This window comes from Borostomias antarcticus (genome assembly GCF_949987555.1).
Source record: "Borostomias antarcticus genome assembly, chromosome: 7".
Classification (NCBI taxonomy): Eukaryota; Metazoa; Chordata; class Actinopteri; order Stomiiformes; family Stomiidae; genus Borostomias; species Borostomias antarcticus.
This window is the reverse complement of record NC_140240.1, coordinates 4,194,594-4,217,369: the sequence shown is the minus strand read 5'-3', so window position 1 is coordinate 4,217,369 and position 22,776 is coordinate 4,194,594. Positions and strand designations below refer to the sequence as shown.

Genomic DNA, 22,776 nt, shown 5'->3' with positions numbered 1-22,776 from the left:
TCTAACGCGATGCCCTTCAGGCTAGCATGGTCATGCCAGCAGATACATGAGTAGACAGGGTGGCTGGCATGTAGCCTATGGATTTGTGACCCCATGCAATAAAGCCAGCTGTCAGAGCTTGGGTGTGTGGTGTGTGTGTGTGTGGGGGGGGGGGGGGGGGGGGGGTGGTAAAATGGTTATCATTCTGGAGTCTGGCCTTATGTGGAATGGGATGGCTACTTAAAAGAGACAGTGTTTAAAAAAAATCCACTCATTCACTCCAGAAGTGGGTGTGTGCATAGTCAGCATGCATTGCAGCATACAATTCTAGTCCTCAACTGGCTGCAGCACGTTTCATTCAGTCTGATAGCCCCGCTTTCATCGTACGCGTAGCCTATACAACAGGCAACAACCTCAGCGCTCCATACACCACCATTGAACACGGATGATGAGGGGCACCAGTCGCTGCAAAAACACACAGAATCTGGACCGGACAGGTAAGGAAGCTTTTGCATATTCACGGTTTGTTTTAAGCCTCTCTACCTGGAGCTGGAATTCACTGTTCTGCTGAACGTAAACACGCGTCGATGTTTTGAAGCTACATGAGCCTAGCTCTCTCACGCTATTTCAGATTATCGAAGTGGCATCCGTATATTTTGTACCACATTAGCCTACTGCCAGCAGACTTTATTTCGGATTAAATCAATAGACTACGGGTGCTTAATTGTGATGAAGGGCTATTGCTATTGAGCCTGTTCGAAGCATAGACTGAAGGTAATGTCAATTCGAGATGTTTACTGAAGAAGTAGGCAGGCTACCCCTATTTTATATGGCTAACCATCTTAAAATAATGATTGGGCTGAAAGATGATGTGACTGTGGACAACTGATTGAAAATAAATGACGGCTCGCAAGACTATTTCGGAATGTGTCAGATTAACATTTTACTTTTTGGATAGATGAATTGGGTCCCCATTTATGATAATTGAGATGGTCTATGTGGACATAGATTCCTAAAGCGAGAGAGCAATAGGGGGCCTGGCTCAATTTGACAGCTGCGGAGAAGCAGTGAAAATCAACAAAGTAGCCTACATAATTTCATGTTGAGTATTGGGTTTGATTCACAGTTGCTTGAAAATGTGTCTGCTGTAAACTTGGCAAGTAGGCTACTTATTAATTTTGGCATGTTGCCAGTTTCAGACTATTATTAGATTATTGTTAGTGTAGTTGGCAGCGGAAATAGGACAGGGTAGTTGGCTATTAGCCTATGTTGAATGACTCCACCCGAGATAACCTAGGGTAGGCCTACTCTACATTTAATTAGACACCCTCCAGCTCATATTTGGGTCATTGCATGTGTTGCTGCTGCAGCAAGGCTGATCCAACTGTTATCACTCTGGATGCTTGAAACTGTTCAGAACCATAGCAGTTGCATACTGAGACATTGAATAAATGTGCTGGATAAACTCACATAACAAACATGCAAGTGTAACACACACTTTAAACTACAATGCAATGACCACCGTTCAATTGATTGTTTCTGAAATTCTGAGAATGGGCAAATAGCCCATGGCGAAGAGTCGTTGCTGAATTATAGTGGTTCTGGTGGCCTGTTGTTGTAGCCTAAGTGCCATTACCCCATGGACATTCCCAGCCCAATGCTGCCATCTTATGGATATAAAATGTATAGGCGAATATTTACACCTACATTTCAGAAAAAGGCACACATCCTCTTTTTTATTTATTTATGCACAACCGTTCCTTCTGGGTTGGGTAGCCTAGTCATCACAACTTTGTCTGACTTATTATTTAAATTGCCCCACTGGGGCCGCCTCAATGTTCGAGGTGGCCTAGTAATGTTAGTACGGTAAACGCACGCCTATCATCATCGTTTTAGTTCCTGATACATGCCATAGGCCTACATGTCGAACTGGAAAAGGTGCACCACAGATCAATGGTGGTATCTCTCGAATTGAGTTGAGTTGTGATATTTTAACATGTACCAGAGCTTTGTTTTTAGTTGGGCTATGGTCTTGTGTTGACGCCACAAGACACCGGCCATGATTTCTGAATATCAAACGCGTGCTTTTTCGAGAGATTATGGTAGACCCACGTCTCTCTGACTGCTAAACCAACAACCAATCCACCAAACCCTCCGATAAGGACCAGACTCATGCATCACACTGAACCAGAGGAAAAGGCTCCTCCGGGCACCATTGAGGCTTCTCCAATGGAAGACGAGATGGACGTACCACCATCAGATTCCACAATGCCGCGGGAACTCACTCAGAATCCACTAAAGAAAATCTGGATGCCGTGCAAAAATGACCTTCCTGAGAAACACATTTCTCAAAGAAAAGGTGTGTAGCGAGCTATATGCGTCCAACACGACGTAGCATAGCCTCCTTTCCGCTAACGTGAGGGCTCAGACCTGGGATACCGGTCATTTATCAATTTCGCGGACCGGTATTGTAAAATTGTGTGGCAGTTTGGGCATTTGTACTCGTTGTTAGTTAACAGAGCTCTTAGTGAGTTGTCAGATTGTGCCAAAAATGATCGCTCGGCTGCGTTAATACGGAAAAGATGCAATTCAATTAGTAGGCGAATGACTAAAGATGTAACGATAACGCCACGCCTGCACCACGTTAGTACATCCATTGGCTGCACTATGGACCTTTATCATGGCTTAATCAGTGATATTGCATACGGATCAAAGTATGAACCCTTTGACGTGTACGTGAACATCCATTCTTTGGTGAGTTATGCCTTTGGGTTTGGACACAGTGGACTGAACTTGAGCTTTTTCAATGGCACTGTACGTTATAGGGCTCTGTAAGTATTATGTGCAATATCACTGAGCCCTAATACAGGTCTACCTGCACTGCAGCCTACTGCTGTCTGGGGAACACATGCATAACCTCCAGTGAAATATCACTTCCTGACATGTGAATTATTTGCTAGGGATGTACTTTGATGACACCCTTACAGCTTTGCAGTTTCTTGGTCATGAACCACCGTCCATTCCTTGAAGAAGTTGAACAAATAGTGTTAGGCCTACCCCAAGAGTAGAGACTCATTGTACCCGTTTGGTCAGTTAGGCTGAAGAATTTCCCTATATTACCATAACCCAATACTTTGTCATGGTCTAGGCTGTAACATTGTGCTCCACAACCAATGAAACAAGAGTTCCCTTGGTCTATGCAGGGATTTGGCCATTATCCTATGGGTGACAAACCTACTTACAGTATGAAGCTGTTTTCCAGTGAAGTGGAGTATTGTGTGTCCTTTCACCCAATCAAGACTCTTTGGCCGTCTCCCCTCTCACCTACTAAATACTACAGCAATGTTGAAACTGTCTGTAAGTCTCCTGGTGCCCATTGGCACAAGTCAAAGGCATGCAACGTGGCAAGGAACACTATCTTCTTGAACTCTGCTCCTTCTCGACAACATTTAATCTATTGCATGATATAAATGTTTAAATGTTCCCTAGCGCTTCACTTCCTATGATGAGGGGAATGTTCTCTTCATATCTAATCTGGACAGGGTGGTGTCATGTAGACCTGTAACAGGGCTTGGTTATTACATTGCATATTTAGCACATTAGCGAAGCTCAGTCCACTACAACCAAAGAAAGGCACAACTCACCAAAGTATCAGTGTCCTAGGCTTGCCATGGGTCTTACCTCCATTAGCCTTTGGGACTCCTGTATCATAGATGACAGTAAACATACAGATGGGTGACAAATTCAAGGAAAAAACGGAATAAATGAGTGGAGAACAAATGCAGATGCTTCCATACAGGTGTACTGCAGGATACAATTAAGCAATTAACATCCTATCATGCTCTGTGGAATATATACAAATGTTGAGCAGGCAGTTGACCTTGATTTAGGATCAAGATGGCAAGAGGAAAAGATCTTAAGTGACTTTGAACGACTAAAACGTTCATTATTGCGGAACGGATGAGGAGCTTTAGTCACAAATATTGTTCAACTGGCCAGTGTTTCACTAGAAACAGTGACTAAAGTGACACCTGCATTTAGATCTATGGGAAAGACATCAGTAAATAGGGTTGGAAATTGTTGTCGAAAGCACACATGTAATGGCCGTGATGCTTGTGCATTAGTGCGATATGTAAGTAAGAACAGAAGAGCAACTCTTCTTCAGATGACTGAGAATATCAATACAGGACGTGATCAGACTGTCAGCCATCGGCAGCTGCATAGAGAGGGATACTAGGGGAGGGGTGCAGACAGCGCACCATCATCAAAACACCAAATAATGCCGAGGCACATTGAAGCTGGCGGCTCGTGGTGGCACGTGTTACAAAGACACTTCATCTTCTTTAATTTTTCACCCATCTGTACATTTGCAACTAATTTATAGCAGACCTGCCGACGCATGTACACATTTTGCATAGCAGGTACTGATTTTCTCATCAAAGTACCGTACGGTACGATTTGTCATTTAAAAGTACGCAAGAAGACCAATCATAGCGCTGGTTTCGTTCCCCCTTCCTTCACCCCCTCGTCGACCAATCATATTCGCAAGCGGGGATGATTGACATGCTGCATCATTTCAAGAGACAGTTCCCGCTACGTAGATGGACAGTAACGAGAGACAGCAGCCTGTCCTATATGATTGGATTAAGTGATTAATCAGGTGACCGGCAGACCCAGCGCACACCTGATTAATCACTTAATCCAATCATATTGGACAGGAAATAAAGAAGCCAAGTGACTTTCAGGAAGTAGTGAAGCTGGTGCACAGAGCCTATTGACAGCAACCTGGATTTTAACCATGTCGTTCACCCTCCTCACTCCGGCCGTTTTGAACTCATTTGTTGATCTTCATATCAATCACTGACTGTCGTAGCAGCTTGCTATGCATTCCTAATGGCTAGTTAGGTAGCTAAAGCTTTGTGCATTTATCTGATGATAAGGCTTCATCTTAGCATATTATTTTGCATTACACTTGTTGCATTAATTGCCATTTTTTTCAGCCAGCTAGGTAGTGCTAGCTTAATTGATTATTTTAGAGTTTGGAGACAGGGCAACACACTGGTTTAAAACTGTGCATATGCAGTGCCATCCACACCTTTCTCTGTGATAAACCTACAGTAGGTTGGCTTCACTCTAGTTCATTCCCCACTATGCTGAAAAGACAATATGATGCCTTAATGCCATAGAGCTCTCACACAATAAGTATTATTGTTTACTCAGATACGCCTTTTCATCTTGTTTGATTTATATCTATATCGGGACTATCATATCGTGAACCCTGTATCGAGAAGTGCATCGTATTGTGCACTAGTGTATCCATCCCATCTCTAGTTGATGCTTAAAATTTCGTGGGGGAGGAATACTTCCGTGGGAGGACCCCCAGACCCCCGCTTAATGGGTGGTACTCCAAGACTTTCTTCAAGGTTGGCAGGTCTGTTATCGTCAGTCTGAAATCCAGACAGCTCTCAAAGCTCTGATTCTCTCTGTCAAGGTGGTAAGGCGACGGGCCGCGTGGGGCAGCCTACAACAGGTATAATGTGATGCTTGTAAAAGCACTAATTGAGGTAAGACCCATGGCAAGCCTTGGACAGTGATACTTTAGTGGCTTGTGCCTTTGTTTGGACATAGTGGACTGATCTTTGCTAATGTGTGTTGTTTCCCAAAACTTGGGTCACCGGACGGAGTATATATTATTTGCTCTTTTTTTTTGTTCAAATGACAGATACTGTATAGACAACAGGCAACACAAATGTTTTGAGGTATACCAGGCATGTTATTGTGAGGTCTCCTGATCATATGAAACCAATGGCATACGTTAGGGATGTAACGGTATGAAAATTTCACACCACGATTATAGTGACCAAAATCACAGTGGTGCTGAAAATGCTCAATAAGTACTGATAGACAGTCTGGAATCATTTCAACAACTTTTTATTTTTTTATTTTTTATTTTTTAAACAACACAAATAACATAGGGAAAGCCAGGCCTCTCAGCGGTTGAAAGGGCATCATGTCCTTTTCTTTGTAATATGGAAGGGCAGCAGTGAGGTATTTGGCATTTGTGGATGTGGGTGGGTAAGCGTATCATTTCCTCTGAAGTGGAAACGGGGAATGACGTCGGCTTGTATGTCTATGGTAGCCTGTTTACCCTGGTTATTCAAAGCATGGTAATCGAACATGGTTTTAATGATAAATGAAGTCTCCGACGCAAATTCAGGCGAGGCACGTACGTCACGGCCGGGGTAGTCAGCAGAGGTTAATCAGTCACGCGTGACGCCAGCACCAGCTGACTGTAGCTGTCATAGCATTGGTCAGCTCACTAGAGCGCATGTATTTAAGCTGTCAAAACATGTCATTGTTTGCGCTTGCCATTACTGCTGGTTGTGCATTGCATGCTCGCCCCACCTCCTCCCCTGCTCCTCCTGCGTATGTCGATGTCATCTGTTGTCATCGTTGCTCTCTGTCCGGGGTAAGTTTGTCAGGTATTCCACTAGCGTCGGCTAGTGGATGCCAGAGTAGCCGCTAGCTGGTCTCTGTGGCTCTCCGTGGTTACCGTGGGCCGAAACGTCTCCGAATGGCCATCCAGCGGTCCCTCCGGTCGCCATGGAGGCAGAGACACTAGGCTGTATCTCCCTCGGAACCCACGAAGCGTCGGCCCGTGGGGGCCAGGGACTATAATGTACAGCAGTCCTCCTGTGGCGCTCTTTGACGGTCTTAGTGGGCTGAGTTACCTCCGAGCGTCTTCCCGATCGTGGCCCACTCTGATCGTCATTGAGGCAGGGGGCTAGATGCCGTTCCCCCTTTTCTGGCTCTCTGGGCCAAGCGGCCCAGAGGGGGGGAACACCTAGATTGCCTCCCCCTGCTATGCGCTTTCCACGTCGGTGGAAGGCAGGGGTCCCCCCGGACAGAGCACACCGCCAAAATTCATATGCTGTTTTATGCCGCATGTATAATAAATGTTCAAATTTGACAAAAGGGATCTCGACTGAATTTATTTTGAAACGGTAGTACTAATCGTCAGGAATTTTCACTGTGGTTTACCGTGAAACCGGTAACCGTTTCATCCCTAGCATACTTTTCTGTGTTGTGTTATAGGCTGTCTGTAATATGGTTTGTTTGAGGAGCATAGCAGGTGTACAACCTTGCGCAATGTCCATGTTCAGCAACAGGAGATTGATTAAACCAGCTGTACCCCTCCGATGTGTACAGTATGATTAAACCAACTGTACCTCTCTCACGTGTGCAGTATGCATGACCAACTGCCCCACCCTCATCGTGACAGTGGGCCTCCCAGCCAGAGGGAAGACCTACATCTCTAAGAAGCTGACCCGCTACCTCAACTGGATCGGTGTGCCCACCAGAGGTACCAGCTCACAGTCATTAACATGGGCTAATATAGAGATGGACGTTCCTCCTGTCAATTTAGTTTGCTTCAAATGTCATAATAAACTATACTGTGGAAGTTAAAGGAGTAGTAAAGGGAAAATGCATGTTTAGACCTGTTTTACGGTTACTTATGATCATATACAATGGTTCAGATCAAAACGTTGACAAAACTAGCACTTTTGAGAACATCTGATAATTGCTCTACCACCGTAACATGTGTTTTGAATGATTTTTCATGGTGCCCACCCACATCCATTGTATGACCAAAACGGTGGTAGAGCAATTATCAGTCTTTCTCAAAAGTGCTAGTTTTGTCAACGTTTTGATCTGAACCATTGTATATGATCATAAGTAACCTTAAAACAGGGCTAAACATGCATTTACCCTTTACTACTCCTTTAATGGCTCTTCTTTTTCCTTCTTTCAGAGTTCAACGTTGGCCAGTACCGGCGTGAGTATATGAAGATCTACAAGTCCTTTGAGTTCTTCCGTCCAGACAACGAGGAGGGTCTGAAGATCAGACAGTAAGAGACAAGAGACACTTCTCTGTCTGATGAGCAAATACTACTTTGATTCCCAGTCACAAGATTACGACGAACCAGCTTTTAACCAGTCTCTGTTTATATATTATTAATAATATGAACTGCTCCTAGATATCTCCAGGTGTTGTTATTATCAGTTGGTCCTTGTCTCAAATTATTCTGAAGCATTGAAACTACAAATGGACCTGTTGTCTCTGACTACACTTCCCTATGTCCCTTGCAGGCAATGTGCGTCAGCAGCTCTTAATGATGTCAGACAATACCTCACTGACGGAGGCCAAGTGGCGGTGAGTCAAATAACTCTGATCGTTCAACTGGTGAAATGGAGTATGACATTAGAAAAGTTTTAATCAAATCTGGATTATATTGCAGATTAAAGGAGAATGTTCTTTTTCGACAACCTGGACCTTATTTACGGCATATTATAAGACGTTTGACACACCGAGATAACTTTGGTGTAATTCGGAGGCCTGTACAGGGGTGCAGACTTGTCACCTTTAGGAGAAAATAGCTGTTTTTAATCCAAAATAGGTCATTTGTTTGATCTGTGTATGTTTTTGCATGTTTGTCACCTTTGTCACCTGTGATGGGTTTGCTCCTCTGACTGTAGAAGAAATAGAATAAATAGAATAATAGAATAAATAAGGTCCAGGTTGTCGAAAAAAGAACATTCTCCCTTAACACTCCATTATCCTTTCATGAAATGCTATGCTATATCCCGGGGTGTCAGCGTGGGGATTATTATAATAACCGTGGGGATTGTTATGCCGTGTGAGCCGTGAATGAATGGCGATGGGTGCTCTTTTAATCCAGGTGTTTGATGCCACCAACACCACCAGGGAAAGGAGAGAGACCATCATCCAATTTGCTGAGCAGAATGACTTCAAGGTGTGTGTGTGGTGTGTGTGGTGTGTGTGTGTGTGTGTGTGTGCGTGCGTGCGTGCGTGCGTGCGTGCGTGCGTGCGTGCGTGCGTGCGTGCGTCCGGCATTCAGTGGTGATACTGCTGCTAGTGCACTGGTCTTGTGCTGCACTCCTGTTTCACCATTTCTTTTCCCTTGCAGGTGTTCTTTGTAGAGTCGGTTTGTGAAGACCCAGATGTCATTCAAGAGAACATAGTGGTGAGTGACCTGATTAGGCTGATTTTTAATGTGACTAACCATAACTGAGACCCGCTGAAGATTTTCTATCTATGGCTATAAAAGATTTTCCCGTGCCTCTGTTGTGTGGTCAGCAAGTGAAGCTGGGCAGCCCGGACTACACTAATTGCAACTCAGAGGAGGCAGTGGAGGACTTTATGAAGAGAATCAAGTGTTACGAGAACTCGTATCAAACTCTGGATGAGATTCTAGACAGGTGAGAGGGGGTTGCTCGGGTGAATGAGCTTTAGGATTCATCTGATGTAAGATGATTGACATGTAGAACCGTAGTAGTAGTAGTAGTGGTAGTAGTAGTAGTAGTAGTAGTAGTTGTAGTTGTAGTAGTGGTAGTAGTTGTAGTAGTAGTAGTTGTAATAGTTGTAGTAGTAGTGATGATTGACATGTAGAACCGTAGTAGTAGTAGTAAGGCTTAAAAGTTTATTTGTATAGCACATTTCAGCAACAAGGCAATTCAAAGTGTTTTACATGAGACATTAAAAGCATCAAGACAAAGTGCAAGAAACACATTATAAAAAGTAATATGAACGAAATGCAAAAAAACGAAACGCATAAAAGGACATTTAAAACAAAATGCAGGAAAAATAAAATATCAGAATAAAAGTAGTAGTAGTCGTAGTAGTTTTGGTAGTAGACGACTATTAGTAGTAGACTACTTATCGCTCCTCATGGGGAAGTTGTATCATCCGCGTCACACTCTCATCGGCCTCCTCCCTCCCCCTCCCAGGGACCTGTCCTACATCAAGATCATGGACGTGGGCCGGCGGTACCTAGTGAACCGGGTCCAGGACCACATCCAGAGCCGCATCGTCTACTACCTCATGAACATCCACATCACGCCGCGCTCCATCTACCTGTGTCGCCACGGCGAGAGCGACCTCAACGTCAAGGGCCGCATCGGAGGGGACTCGGGCCTCTCGCCCAGGGGCAAGGAGGTCGGACACGGGAGTCTGTTCATCCGTCACTGTCACCAGAAATGTACAGGATCTCTTCCTAACGCTCTTTTTCCACGTTGACTCTGTGTGCAGTTTGCCAAGCACCTGGGCCAGTTCATCCAATCCCAGGATATCAGTGATCTCAAGGTGTGGACCAGTCAGATGAAGAGGACCATCCAGACGGCCGAGGGCGTCACTGTGCCCTATGAGCAGTGGAAGGCTCTGAACGAAATAGACGCGGTGAGACATCCTACACACACAACACACTGAAATGTGCAACAATGAATGTCTGTCTCTGTCCTGTGTGAGTGTGACTCGACTAACTGAATTGGTGTCTGTGTGTTTTTATTTTTTTTTCCAATTTTATTTGAAAGGGACCATGTGCAATTAAAGCACAAATGTAAAAACTTTTTTTTATTTTTTTACCAGGGTGTGTGTGAGGAGATGATGTATGAAGAGATCCAGGAGCACTACCCTCTGGAGTTCGCTCTGAGGGACCAGGACAAGTACCGCTACCGTTACCCCAAGGGAGAGGTGAGAGGCCAGACAGTATGCTACGACGGCATGCCATATCTGATATAAGGTGCTCCGGCTCTGTCAACATTTTCTTTTGTATTTGTATTTAGCAAAGGTGTGGACTCGAGTCACATGACCTGGTCCCAACTCTCGTATTTAGAATGGTTGTGCATATTTGTGGGCTGAAAGTCCACAAGCATGTTCAGTTCACCGTATCTCGCTTAACCTGCTTATGCTGTGTACTTAGACTTGGCTACACACACACGCACACACACACACACACAGTTTCAATAGGAGGCTAATGACCACTCACACCTTGCTAATGAGCCTCTCATACAGATTGGACTGTCTGCATTCCATGATGTTGTTGTAAATAAAGCTCTGAGAGTCTGATTGCACCTGATGAAGGCCACCCTAGCCGAAACGTTGTGCCCTATTTAATAAATTCACTGTGGGAGCTACTATCAATCAATCAATCAAAGCTTTATTTGTATAGCGCATTTCATACCCAGAGGCAACACAATACTATAGTGTGCGGACATTCCTTCTCTCCTCAAGCTCTACCTTTTCCTTGAGCACCTATTGCACTTGTGCTTTGATGTGCGTCCATTCCTCGGGTGCCTGTCTGGCGAAGCCCCTTCTGTTTCAGCCCGGCGGAGCTCTGGTAGTAGGTAGGCAGGAGCTTTCCCTCACCCTGTCAGGGACCAAACATTTCTCCTTTAGTTCTCTTCACTCAGCCGGCTCTATAGTATAGATAATATGTTTTCACTACTCACTGAAGTGAAGACGGTTTTCGAACGCTGAAAGCCTTTTCTCTGAGGTGGCTTACCTTTGCAACCCCCCCCCACCCACACACACACACACACACCTTTTGTATAAAAATCACTTTTTTTGCACTTTAATGGCACGTATCCGCTAGCATGGCTTCACCATCCTGCGCATGTGACCTTTCTCCGCGATAGAGGAACAGAATGTGAGATTGCGTGATCAGGATGGCGAAGCCAGGCTAGTGGATGTGTAATCATGTCAAGTGTATGACCCCTGACAGGGTGTAAGGGAGCGCTCCCTCCTCACTCACGCCCTGGGCCAGAGGTCAGCCTGGCTGTGCTCCAGGTCAGAGGTCAGCCTGGCTGTGCTCCAGGCCAGAGGTCAGCCTGGCTGTGCTCCAGGCCAGAGGTCAGCCTGGCTGTGCTCCAGGCCAGAGGTCAGCCTGGCTGTGCTCCAGGCTCTTAACCCGCTGTGTGTTTTTGTTGTCCTGTCCCAAATGGTATGTTCTTAGTCTTGTCTCATTACCCTCCCATCTCCCCCTCTTGGCGAGATTGAGGCAGACATTACTGGTGATGTCTGGGGTATTCAGGTCTAGGGAACAATATTTTATCTTTGTCTGAAATGTACTGCTGATGTGAGCCTCGGCGTGTGTGTGTGTGTGTGCGTGCGTGTGCGTGCGTGTGCGTGCGTGCGTGCGTGTGCGTGTGTGCGTGAGTTGATATTTACTCCTCTCTGTTAGTATATGTGATTGCTCCTCTCATCCCTCAGTCCTATGAGGACCTGGTGCAGCGATTGGAGCCGGTCATCATGGAGCTGGAGAGGCAGGAGAATGTTCTGGTCATCTGTCACCAAGCCGTCATGCGCTGCCTGCTGGCCTACTTCCTGGATAAAACAGCAGGTCAGTCTCCAACTACACCGGCTAGGAATACTGTAGGGGACTTGGGCAGAGTAGTTCCATGTAGGCTATCAGCATGGCTGTAATTTGTCTTTTGGTAGGGACATACGAGTGGTTGTACAGTGATTTACAGTTTTCTGATTGACTCTGGTACAGTATGTTGACCAGTGGTACTTTGCGTTGTTCTCAGAGGAACTGCCCTACCTTCAGTGCTCACTGCATACTGTGCTGAAGCTTACACCAGTGGCATATGGTAAGATTGACCTCTCTTTCTCTGTCCCTATCTCATATCTCAAAAAATGACATCTCATATCTCCAAAAGGTTTTATTGGTCTAAAACAAACAATGAATGACTTCTATGTGTCTTCAGGCTGTAAGGTGGAGTCAATCTACCTGCATGTGGACGCTGTAAACACTCACAGAAACAAGCCAGAGGTAGGTACACACGCACGCACACACACACACACACACACACACACACACACCACGCTGCTCCAACTCAGCGGAGGACCATTCTGATGAAATAATAAACAACAAAGACTCCTCATATTATTTCCTCAGGTTGATTATAGCTACACAGGGTGTGACTTGTATTATCACGGTTCAAACAAATTCTTGAAAGCTGAAAAGTACTGTAAGGCTTTCCTGAAGCAAAGCTGTGATACTCTCTGGGGGCCATTCTCTGCCATGCTAAAGGAGGCACGGCAATGAATAAACGACAAAATGATTCTTGTTCATCATTCCCTGCCCAGCTTGACTACGTCTCTTTGTTTTATTGCTGAACAGAATGTAGACGTGTCGCGGATGTCAGAGGAGGCTTTGCTAACAGTACCAGATCACCAGTGAGAGTATCCTCCTCTCGCTCTTTCACACACTCCTACCCACCCCTCGCACTCCCCATGGCTTCTCACTCAACCACTGAACACTCACCTCAATCATCAATCATTAGCTCCTTACGTCCGGTCATCAGAGGCACAATGATAACCTAGCTCTGGCTTTTGGAAACAGCAGCAGTGCACTTATCTTTTCCCATCCGTTCATATAATACAGTGATAGTAACTGGAATCCAGTTTAATTGTGATTAACCCAATATCATGGGTACAAGTGTAACTTTTGATCTTTCATCAAAGCTCTGGTCCCATTTTTATGTGCACAAAACTTTTGTGAACCAATGCTATATTGCCAAATGTAAAGCAATGACTAGTATATTTCAGAAACCTAATTTAAAGTAGCTAGAATGTTATAAATTTTGTCTATTGGGGACTGGATAGAACAAGTCCAGTATTTGATTGTATGTCTTTTTTTGTTTTGCATTTACTTGTGTGTATGTTTGAATTAATGTAAATGGGGGTCTGAATCAGTTTCAATGTGAAAAGTTTTCATAGTTAAATAGCACACGTCTGTGAAGCGAGTTAGTGTATTTACCAAGTTTGACTAGTTTTGCACATTGTCTCAGAAATCAAATTTACTTGGAGCTTTTTAGTCTATTTTTGGTGCGTACTATTGTATAATAAGACCCTGTAGACAACTTGAAGCACAACTGTGTCTTGTTGAATGTGAAGAAATCATTACTATATCATTGTTTACCAGCTATGTTAATAAAGTCTTCTGCTGCATTTTATTCACACAGAATAAAGCTCATGCCTTGTCTGTTTTCAATGTTACATTTGGCCAATCTACTGCTAGTAATATGTAGAAGATGAGTCCATTTCAAATACCTAAACATCTCTATTGGCTTTAATAGCCAGCCTTCCATTATGACTCAAGGCAAATATGTTTTGCTTGAAGAGAAGTGAGGGTAAGCATTGTAGCAATTGTATAATGTGTAAGTTATACAGAATACACAGCAAGACATGGGCTGCAAACTGCTTAATATGCAGGAGCATGGGGAGGGGGAAGCGGAGGGAAAGCACTAAGGGCCAGTCATTACACAGCACAATAGCATGTTTGTTTATAGAGCTGTGAGTGCTTACTGTTTGTGACAGTTAAAATCCTCATACTCTGAAAATACTGCTGTGGTGACTTTGACCTAGATTCATAGAAGACTGTTGGCGGCACAATGTCCCTAAACCACACCTGTGTCCCAAAAATTAACTGGTTCACTGGTTCTAATACATCAGATGTAATAAATTGTTTTTATTGGTAACAAAAGCACAGCTCGTCTAAATCTTTCCATAGGTTTGCTTGGTCATTTACATGGCTGCTTAATGAAAGATCTTTTCCTCTTTCAGAATGTTAACATCCATCGCACCCCTGAAGATGCCTTGCAGACTATCCCATCTCATTTTTGACCTTGCCATTGAACTGCCAGCCAATCTGGCAAGACCTCTCTCCCTCTTTCTCAGTCTGCCTTCTAGAGAGACGGTGTAATAGTGCGCCGCCTGCTCAGAGGAGGGGCTGTTTGTGGGTGTTGAGTCCTCCGCACCTCTTCCCATTCAACTCAGAGCAGAGGAAGCCGTACTGTGAAGAATCCAGTTTATCACCTGAACTGTGCTGAGTGTAGGCATTGTCAAGGGGCCTAAATCCCAGGCTTCTCAGGGAGGTTGCATACTGTAGCTCTCTCTCTCTCTCTGTATATACTGTAGCTCTCTCTCTCACACACACACAACCAGTATACATCACAGTTGTAGTTAAGAAGTCTGACCAGAATGAATGGAGTATTACTGCTTGTACATTTTTTGTCCCAGTTGAAAGGAATCCGAACTCAGTGTTTCTGGATTTCTTTAGTTGATTTGTTCATTCCTATCATGTTTAATTGATACTGCTGACTTCTCTGAATTCATGTTAGATAAGGGATAATGACATATTTTTGCAACATAAAACCTCATATGGTTATGAATCACTAGTGTTGTTGGACTTTTGAGTGTCACTGTGTTGGTACCATAGACTTGTATTTGTCTTATTCTATGGTTAGTACAGTAGATTGAGCCCGTTTTGTGAACACAACTTATATGTACAGTATATAGAAATGATTTATATTAATGTGACAATGTGATATTGATGTTACAATAAATAGTTTCTATGTAAAAATGGAAGAGTCGGTGTTATGAGAGTGAATCATTAAGATAGACTAGTGACCAAAGTAATTTGAATGAGAAAGCAGCAGGCCCATATACTGTACTTTCCCATGTTTTGCCTCATATAATACAGTGAAGCTTCTTGAAACACTGAGTTCTCCAATACATTAGCCTACAGCACAACTCAAAGTTCTGTGCTAGTGGCTTGACATGCAAGAGCACCTGGCACATGCTGACACAATTGGCCCACAAAAATCTACTTCCCCTCAGAACTTGAACAATTCCTGACTAAAGCAAAGTACACATCTCGCTGATCACAGCAGAGAGCCAACCCACTTGCTTAGTGAGACATACTTTAAATAGAGCCAGACATCTTGAAAAGAGAACCTGAAATGAAATCTAACATCACAGGTTAGACTGAATAGGAGAAAGAAAATGAAACATTATTACTCAGATGTACAAACAATGAGTTTTATTGGTGATTCAATCTTTTCATTCACCATAATTTCTGACATGATTTCTGGGGTTTCTTTTATGGCATCACATAAACGTGGTGTTTTCTATTGATTAAATGTCAAACATACATCTTTCTAATTTTCTTCCTGAACAGGTTTATGAACATTATTGTGACCCAAGAAACAAAAAACGAACAGAAAGACAAACGAGACTATGAAAGGACATTCAGAATGTATAAAAACAATACAGGCCATTTTAATTTGCAACATTCTGTCCCTGTCTTCATGAATATCAACTTGGTTAATACTTTAAGGACCCGCCTTGGTTTTGGGATTTGTTCCTGGCATAAAATGAAACAGAAATATTTCATTATATACAGTAACTGATAATCATGAGGACAGGGAAATACTCTTGAGATATAGCATGGTGCTAAGCACACTCTCAGTGGATTGGTCACTTATCTACGGTCCTCGCTGATTGGCTGTTCACTCGGGAAGGCTTCTTCACCCCCATGTTGCTGGACCATATGAGAATACCTCTCTTCCCACAGAGCAAGAATAGAGGCTGTATCATGTGACCGATGGGAAGGATCGAAGGAGACGACTCAAAACTGCAACAACAAGAGTGTTTTTGTAAGCATCAACACTTTTCCATTACAATACAATATTCTATCGCTCTTATCACCCTTCTGTCCTCTAACTACGTCAATAACATGGCCATGATCACTCTAGGAGTGTAAATATGAAGTCTTACATTCTTGAGGAACTCCTCCGCTACGATACGGGCCCTGGCGTTGACGGACAGCTTCATCTCACTGATCTCCTTGTCGATCTCCTCCATGAAGTTGATGACAAAGTCCACCAGCTTGTGCTTGTACATCTGCTCTGTGTGGAAGTTGGTGATGAGGAAACTGATGTCATAGCCCTGGATGAATGAATGAACAAACAGAGACAAGACATACAAGTGAGTAAATCGGCAACTATTCCATGAAGCCATACGAGGACCTTTTGATTTCTTCATTTTTCTATTCATGGGCACTTTTCTTTCCCCTTCAAGCTTTGTCTCTGTCAACCACAGAACTTGAGCTCATGTCTTATGCTTCCTCTTACTTCCTATAATCAATGGGAACAATAGTGAATCTCTCACCTCTACAGGTTTCCTCCTGAGAATGAAGAAGTTCTCTGCCCTCATCATCATGAACCGCATGAATTTGTGGCACAGAATCTTCTCAATCTCGTCAGCCTTGGGAGCCAATCATAGCAGAGAAACAAAACACCATAAAAAATGTATTTGGCTGCAAGCGATTCTGAATGAAGTTATTTCTGAGAGATAGAGGTAAGGGACAAATGCTCCCTAGTTAATGAGATAAAGATAATTCATCAGCCACCATTAATTGCAGTATTTCCCCTACCTGCCCCTCCAACGGGACCTCACACTTTTAGATCGCTAACATTTTTAGCGTAAGTCACTGGAGTATAACATAGTGAAAATTAGCATTGTGGCTACCGGACATTTTCTGACTGGAAGTGAGAGATGAAATTAAAATATTTTCTGTTGCTGTAGTTAGCTACATAAGTAATGTAACCACAGTTTTGTGTATATCTTCTGATGTTAGTAACTATGTAGGCTAACATTAGCTAGGCTTTGTTTTGTGTACTAAATGGCGTTGCAGGTTAGTTGTGTTACAAGGAAGTTCATATTTTTCCCCATTTAGGCTATGCATTTCCAGCAATGCTTTTGTGATTTATCTGTTCAGCATTCACATGCATTTTATGCAGGAAATGTTTTTTTTTCTTCCAGTAATATGTTTTTATGTGTTGTAAATAAATATTTTTAAATATTGTTAATATTTAAGTGCTCATTTCATTTCAGCTCAGTGTAGAGAAATGCACCGATACCAACAAACATGGATATCTATGCTAACAAACGGCTTGCTGCGTGCATCTATGATGACACTCGACACCATGTGTCTGCGACAACACTCGTAGTTTCGGGGGGTCTACCACCCCTCCTGAAAAACATCCTTGGAGAAACACTGAATTGTAATAAATAGAATGAGTCTTTTTCCCTGACCTGCTTCACAGCAATGCTGACTCTCACAGAGTTGATAGAGCCCTCGATGAGAACCTTCTCCTTGTCATTGCGGCTGACCACCACTGGTTGCAGCAAAAGCTCTTTACTGCTCCTGTAAGATAAGAGACATTGATAGAGAGGCAGAATATTTATGCTACACACTTCACCAGGGGGGTTAGAGAATCAGGACATACTGTAGCAGAGACTGAGAATGTGGACCTGTGCACACACAGCTTTTGCTCACTTACCTGACCTCCACCTCCGGCTTGTTGTGACGTTCCACCACCTGAGAGGAGAAGTTCTCCAGACAGAGAGCGGCCTGCAGCGTGGCACGCACCGCATTCAAGTAGGGGCGCAAAGTCGCTGTCTGAGGAGGAAAAAGGTGTGTAAGTGGTTGAGGACTGAAACTTGGATGGAATGTATCAACCATAACTAGCACATATGATTAACTAACAAAAAAATAAATCCAAAATGTTACCTGGGAGAGGTACAATATTAATCCATATGAGGTATACTGAAAAGCTGTTTATTTCCAGCCCGGTTATGTCATTGTTGATGTTGACCAGACTATAACCTCACATATAGCTTTAACAGTCCATGTAGACTGGATCCTGACAGGAAGTACTGTATCATGCAATTAGCCACCTCTAAACCTATCAACATAACGCCTAGCTACCCTGACGTAAGTTGATGGTGATGGTGATATTCGAGAAAGCCAGCATGACATCATTTCAGAAGCAGTCAGATTGAACTCTCAATAACGATGAGTGCAGCAGTAAACCATCTGTACTTTTGCCTACGGATGCCCGTCACGCCCATGCATGCTATTGAATCGAACTAAACCTATACGACTAGTACATCCGCGCTCATTTGTAAAACAGTGTTTTGCCCATGTAATCGTAACATAAAGTACAGATCATTATCGGTATGAAAGACGTTGCTATCGTAGTTTCTTACCATTTTTCTGTTGCAGTGAGCTTCAAAGGCGGAAGTTCTTCTGCCACGCCTGGATGGAACTCCTCTTCCGTAAATCTCACATTTCATTGGGATAGACTAAAAATGACGCTCCGGCAGCAGGGTCTGCGCGTTTTTGACTCTCGAGTACCCCGGATGAGCGGAGTTTGTCTAGTTATGAATTAATCCGTCGATCCGAACGAAAGGTCTCCCTATCATTGCTGCCCAGTGAAACAAAACGGGTTAAATCTAGACCGAGTCATGTTGTCGTTTTTGTAGGTGAGTTACAATAAAATAACAATTGAAACAACTTGATCAGGCTCAGGTAGAACGCTCCAACCAAATAATGATTACAAATTCATAGACACATCATGCTGTGTACTAAAATATCCTGATCTCAGATCTGTGGTTAATCAGCAACATTTTAATAACCCCCTCCTCTCCCCCCGATGCAATGATGTGTCCATAGAAAATACCATTCTGTAAATGAGGTGTGTTAGTAATATCTTTGCTACTATTCTTGGTTGGTTTGTGTTAAAAATTAAAGTAGCTGTTTCTAAAATGAACTCATAGGTATGTTTTATGATACCAAAGTATATGTCTGGTCGCTATTTATGAAATAAATAGAACTGTATGCTACTGAAAATGCAGCTAAACGAAAGCCTCTCCCCCCTCCTTTTCTAAATGGCCTTTCCAATGATGGACGCCTTTCTGTAATGGTAAATATTGTTACGGTTTTAAATCAAATCTATTAATTTCATACTCAATACGTGTCGTATATTTTGAATTAAAATGCTGTCTTGTGCGTTAATACACAGCAACCTTGGGCCGTGATTAAGGTGGTTTGTGTGTAATCTATTTTGTATAAAACGCAACACCGGTGTTGAGCGCAGATTCTATGCTAGCTAACGCGAATAACGCTAGCTAGCTAAGGTAACGTTAGCTAGGCTATAAAAGAGCAGCTGGTTGCTCGGTAGTATAAGCTCCCACCCTGCAGTAGGCAGCCAATATATATGCACCGTGGAACTATAAGTACAATGCTGTGACAAATGGAGCAGCATAATTAAACATACACTTTCATACAGTGGAAATATACAGTTTCATCATTATTCAGCCCAGCCACATTGTACACCTCTGTTTGCAATATGACTCGGGAGTAACAGCAGATAGCACTGTAGTAGTGACATCACATGGCATGTACTCATTGCATCACTGACCCTTAAAATGATTAACCTTTTATGTATCATACTATCAATAATAAAGCCATCACACCATATAATGTTTGTTCTCTGACCTTTTATTACAGATCCTACTGGACTTAACCAAACCTCAAAATGAGTGAGCTAAAGGATTGTCCCCCTTTGAAGTACTATGACTTCAAGCCCGTTGAGCATGTGAAGGTGTGCCCCCGCTACACTGCTGTGCTGAGCCGCTCAGAGGACGATGGCATCGGCATTGAGGAGCTGGACACGCTACAGCTGGAGCTGGAGACGCTGCTGTCCTCTGCTAACCGCCGCCTCAGAGCGCTGGAGGAACAGAGACAGGTGAGAAAATAGGCACTGAAAAAAAGCTTCTTAGGCCTTGATTATCAGTATTCTATTGCTACAGCATTTTCTTTGATCACCACACACAGAAGAATGATGCATGATGTTGTTACAAACATGATCTCAGTGTTATGTTGCTACTGACCTTTTCCTATTATCTCTCAGATCCTCACAGACTGGCAAGATAAGAAAGGGGACAAACGCTTCCTGAAGGTGGGGAAGGATGCAGACCTCTCAGCTACATCACGACACAAAACCAAGAAGCAGAAGCTAGAAGGTAAGGGTGGCCATGGGACTGGGCCTGGACCTGGAAGACCCAAATCTAAAAACCTGCAGCCAAAGGTCCAGGAGTACGAGTTCAGTGAGGATCCTCAAGACATTCCCCGCAATCCTAAAAATGATGCTCCCAACAGGTCAGATACAATCATCAATGTACACAGAGCCCTGATTTGGCAACTTGAAATATATTGTAACAGTATGTGTTTGTTTGTAAGTTTGTCTATTATATGTTTCCAGATTTTGGGCATCAGTTGAGCCCTACTGTGCTGACATCACAAATGAAGAGATCAGAGTTCTGGAAGAACTCCTGAAGCCTCCGGAGGATGAGGCAGAGTATTACAAGGTGTAGTGCTTTATTCAATAAACAAATGGCAACTCGTGTGCTACAGCAGTGCATACACTGTCTTGACAAAGCTGCCTATCAGAGAGAATGCTAGATTAAGAAGGACTGTGGATCACTTGCCTATATTACGTTGTGTAGATTCCGGCATTGGGCAAACACTACTCCCAGCGGTGGGCACAGGAGGATCTGCTGGAAGAGCAGCGAGAGGGAGCACGAGCCAACGACAAGAAGAAAAGCCTCATGGGACCGCTCTCTGAGCTGGATGCCAAAGGTGAAGACCCTGTGTATTAAGATTGAACGTTGAGCTTTAGAGGGAAGGATGATGCATAATGGCTCATCGGTGGCTACTGTTGTTTTTCCAGATGTTGATGCATTGTTAAAGAAGTCAGAGTCTCAACACGACGGTCCAGAAGATGGCTGCCCCTTTGGTCCTCTCACACAACGTCTGCTTCAGGCTCTCGTTGAGGTCAGACAACGAGAACCCTCGCCTATATGGCACTCACTTTTTGTAGTTTTGTTCGGGCATTTGATTCCATATAACAGCTCTGAAGCCGTTTCCAGGCATTCAAACTGCACCATTTCAATGCACCTATAGACCTCGTTAACCTAACCCTGTTGTTATCTTTCAGGAGAATATTATATCCCCCATGGAAGATTCCCCAATTCCAGACATTTCAGGAAAGGATGGGGGAAACGATGGAGCTGGGACCTCACCTCGCAGCCAAAGCAAAGTTTTTAGGTATTGGACCGCAAACTTTTGCATTATTCTGTGCCAGAATCTTGCCCTCCAAGTTTATTACCTCCATCAAATCACCAGCCATACTTACTTTTGACTCACCCACCAATATTAACAACTAATGTAACATTTTCTTTTCTCTCTCTCTCTCACGTGATGCAGTGTTCCTCACACTCGCTCCCTGGAGGCACGGATCAAGGAGGAGCTGGTGTCTCAGGGACTGCTGGACTCTGAGGAGCGGCCTGGAGCGGGAGGAGACTCGGAGGATGAGGTGCTGGCAGAGCTCCACAAGAGACAGGCAGAGCTCAAAGCCCTGAGTGCCCACAACAGAGCCCGCAAGCAGGAGCTGCTCCGGTAAGACAGCAGAAAATGACAGTGGGGCAAAAATGCGTTTTGAGTAAAAATATATATATATTTTTTTTTTTCTTCAAGATATAGCAACTCAAACAAGGCAGACAGAAGTGGGCAAGCCATGTGTACAAAAGTCATTTATCATCCTCTGTAACCTTCCTGTGTGTGGTCTCTTCCCGTGTGTGGTCTCTTCCCGTGTGTGGTCTCCGCTCCCTAAAAGGCTGGCAAAGGAGGAGATGCGGAAGCAGGAGCTGCGGCAGAGAGTCCGAGTGTCTGATAATGAGGTCATGGAGGGGTTCCGTCGCATTATGGCCGCCAGGCAGAAGAAACGCACGCCAACCAAGAAGGAGAAAGATCAGGCATGGAAAGCACTGAAGGAGAGAGACAGCATCCTCAAGCTGCTTGATGGATGAATGGGTTTACACTCTAGAGGGGTAGTTGGGTAGTTGTGGCACTGGGCAGGTGGGGCGGGGGTCATCCTTCTTTGGTCTAGTGGTCTTTACCACATTTTCTACTAAACTGTCATATTGGAAGTACTGTTCATATAGATGTAGCATGTTTATCATAGTTCAAGTAAAGACTCAGTGTTGAAAAGGCATGCATATTTTGTTTGAAACTATTTTCATAATGATTATGTGCACTGCTTTGAAAATTGGAAAATCCTCACTGCCAGGAAACTTTTGATAATTTTGTGTTGTACCATGTGAGCATCTCTGACACGTTTCTGACACAGTGGTCTAAAAATAAATGTTATGATATTTTTGCAATGGCATAACTTTGTTCTGCTGTGGATTACATGTACTCCAACGTTATGCATCCCAATATGTAAAACACGCTACTGTGAATG

The 22,776-nt window shown here is 43.7% G+C and overlaps 3 protein-coding genes across 4 annotated transcripts; 2 read left to right on the top strand and 1 right to left on the bottom strand.

Annotated features, from left to right (window-relative positions):
• Positions 1-424: 424 nt before the first annotated feature.
• On the top strand, positions 425-13,022 carry pfkfb4a (6-phosphofructo-2-kinase/fructose-2,6-biphosphatase 4a; the record flags this gene model as incomplete). 2 transcript variants are annotated; one of them, XM_084441089.1, is made up of 14 exons in its annotated part: positions 425-476; positions 7,226-7,342; positions 7,793-7,889; positions 8,131-8,194; positions 8,721-8,795; positions 8,970-9,026; positions 9,140-9,261; positions 9,790-9,997; positions 10,091-10,237; positions 10,427-10,531; positions 12,050-12,179; positions 12,367-12,429; positions 12,547-12,611; positions 12,963-13,022. In XM_084441089.1, the coding sequence occupies 14 exons, from the start codon at positions 425-427 to the stop codon at positions 13,020-13,022; spliced, it is 1,362 nt and encodes a 453-aa protein (XP_084297215.1). The 2 variants fall into 2 exon arrangements, with proteins under 2 accessions (XP_084297215.1, XP_084297214.1); XM_084441088.1 differs by lacking the exon at positions 425-476 and adding an exon at positions 2,248-2,338.
• A 2,665-nt stretch (positions 13,023-15,687) lies between these two features.
• Positions 15,688-18,726, bottom strand: arpc4l (actin related protein 2/3 complex, subunit 4, like). Its single transcript, XM_084440784.1, has 6 exons — positions 18,680-18,726; positions 17,971-18,089; positions 17,723-17,834; positions 16,796-16,891; positions 16,403-16,573; positions 15,688-16,259 (listed from the first exon to the last, which is right to left on the bottom strand). Exons 1-6 carry the CDS (start codon positions 18,680-18,682, stop codon positions 16,254-16,256), a joined length of 507 nt encoding a protein of 168 aa, XP_084296910.1. The 5' UTR covers positions 18,683-18,726; the 3' UTR covers positions 15,688-16,253.
• Positions 18,727-19,377: 651 nt separating this feature from the next.
• On the top strand, positions 19,378-22,760 carry tada3l (transcriptional adaptor 3-like). Its single transcript, XM_084440778.1, has 9 exons — positions 19,378-19,395; positions 19,983-20,220; positions 20,386-20,633; positions 20,737-20,842; positions 20,981-21,113; positions 21,205-21,308; positions 21,472-21,581; positions 21,741-21,932; positions 22,150-22,760. The coding sequence occupies exons 2-9, from the start codon at positions 20,011-20,013 to the stop codon at positions 22,340-22,342; spliced, it is 1,296 nt and encodes a 431-aa protein (XP_084296904.1). The 5' UTR covers positions 19,378-19,395; positions 19,983-20,010; the 3' UTR covers positions 22,343-22,760.
• The last annotated feature ends 16 nt before the right edge of the window (positions 22,761-22,776 follow it).

What these genes read in the sequence shown, in the direction of transcription:
- arpc4l (XM_084440784.1), bottom strand. An exon ending in AAGCCGGAGGTGGAGGTCAG is followed by an intron (nt 17,835 to 17,970) that starts GTAAGTGAGCAA and finishes CTTATCTTACAG; the next exon opens with GAGCAGTAAAGAGCTTTTGC. An exon ending in TCAGCATTGCTGTGAAGCAG is followed by an intron (nt 16,892 to 17,722) that starts GTCAGGGAAAAA and finishes TTGGCTCCCAAG; the next exon opens with GCTGACGAGATTGAGAAGAT.
- tada3l (XM_084440778.1), top strand. Translation starts at nt 20,011, where the DNA reads ATGAGTGAGCTAAAGGATTGTCCCCCTTTGAAGTACTATGACTTCAAG. An exon ending in ATGAGGCAGAGTATTACAAG is followed by an intron (nt 20,843 to 20,980) that starts GTGTAGTGCTTT and finishes TACGTTGTGTAG; the next exon opens with ATTCCGGCATTGGGCAAACA. An exon ending in TGCTTCAGGCTCTCGTTGAG is followed by an intron (nt 21,309 to 21,471) that starts GTCAGACAACGA and finishes GTTATCTTTCAG; the next exon opens with GAGAATATTATATCCCCCAT.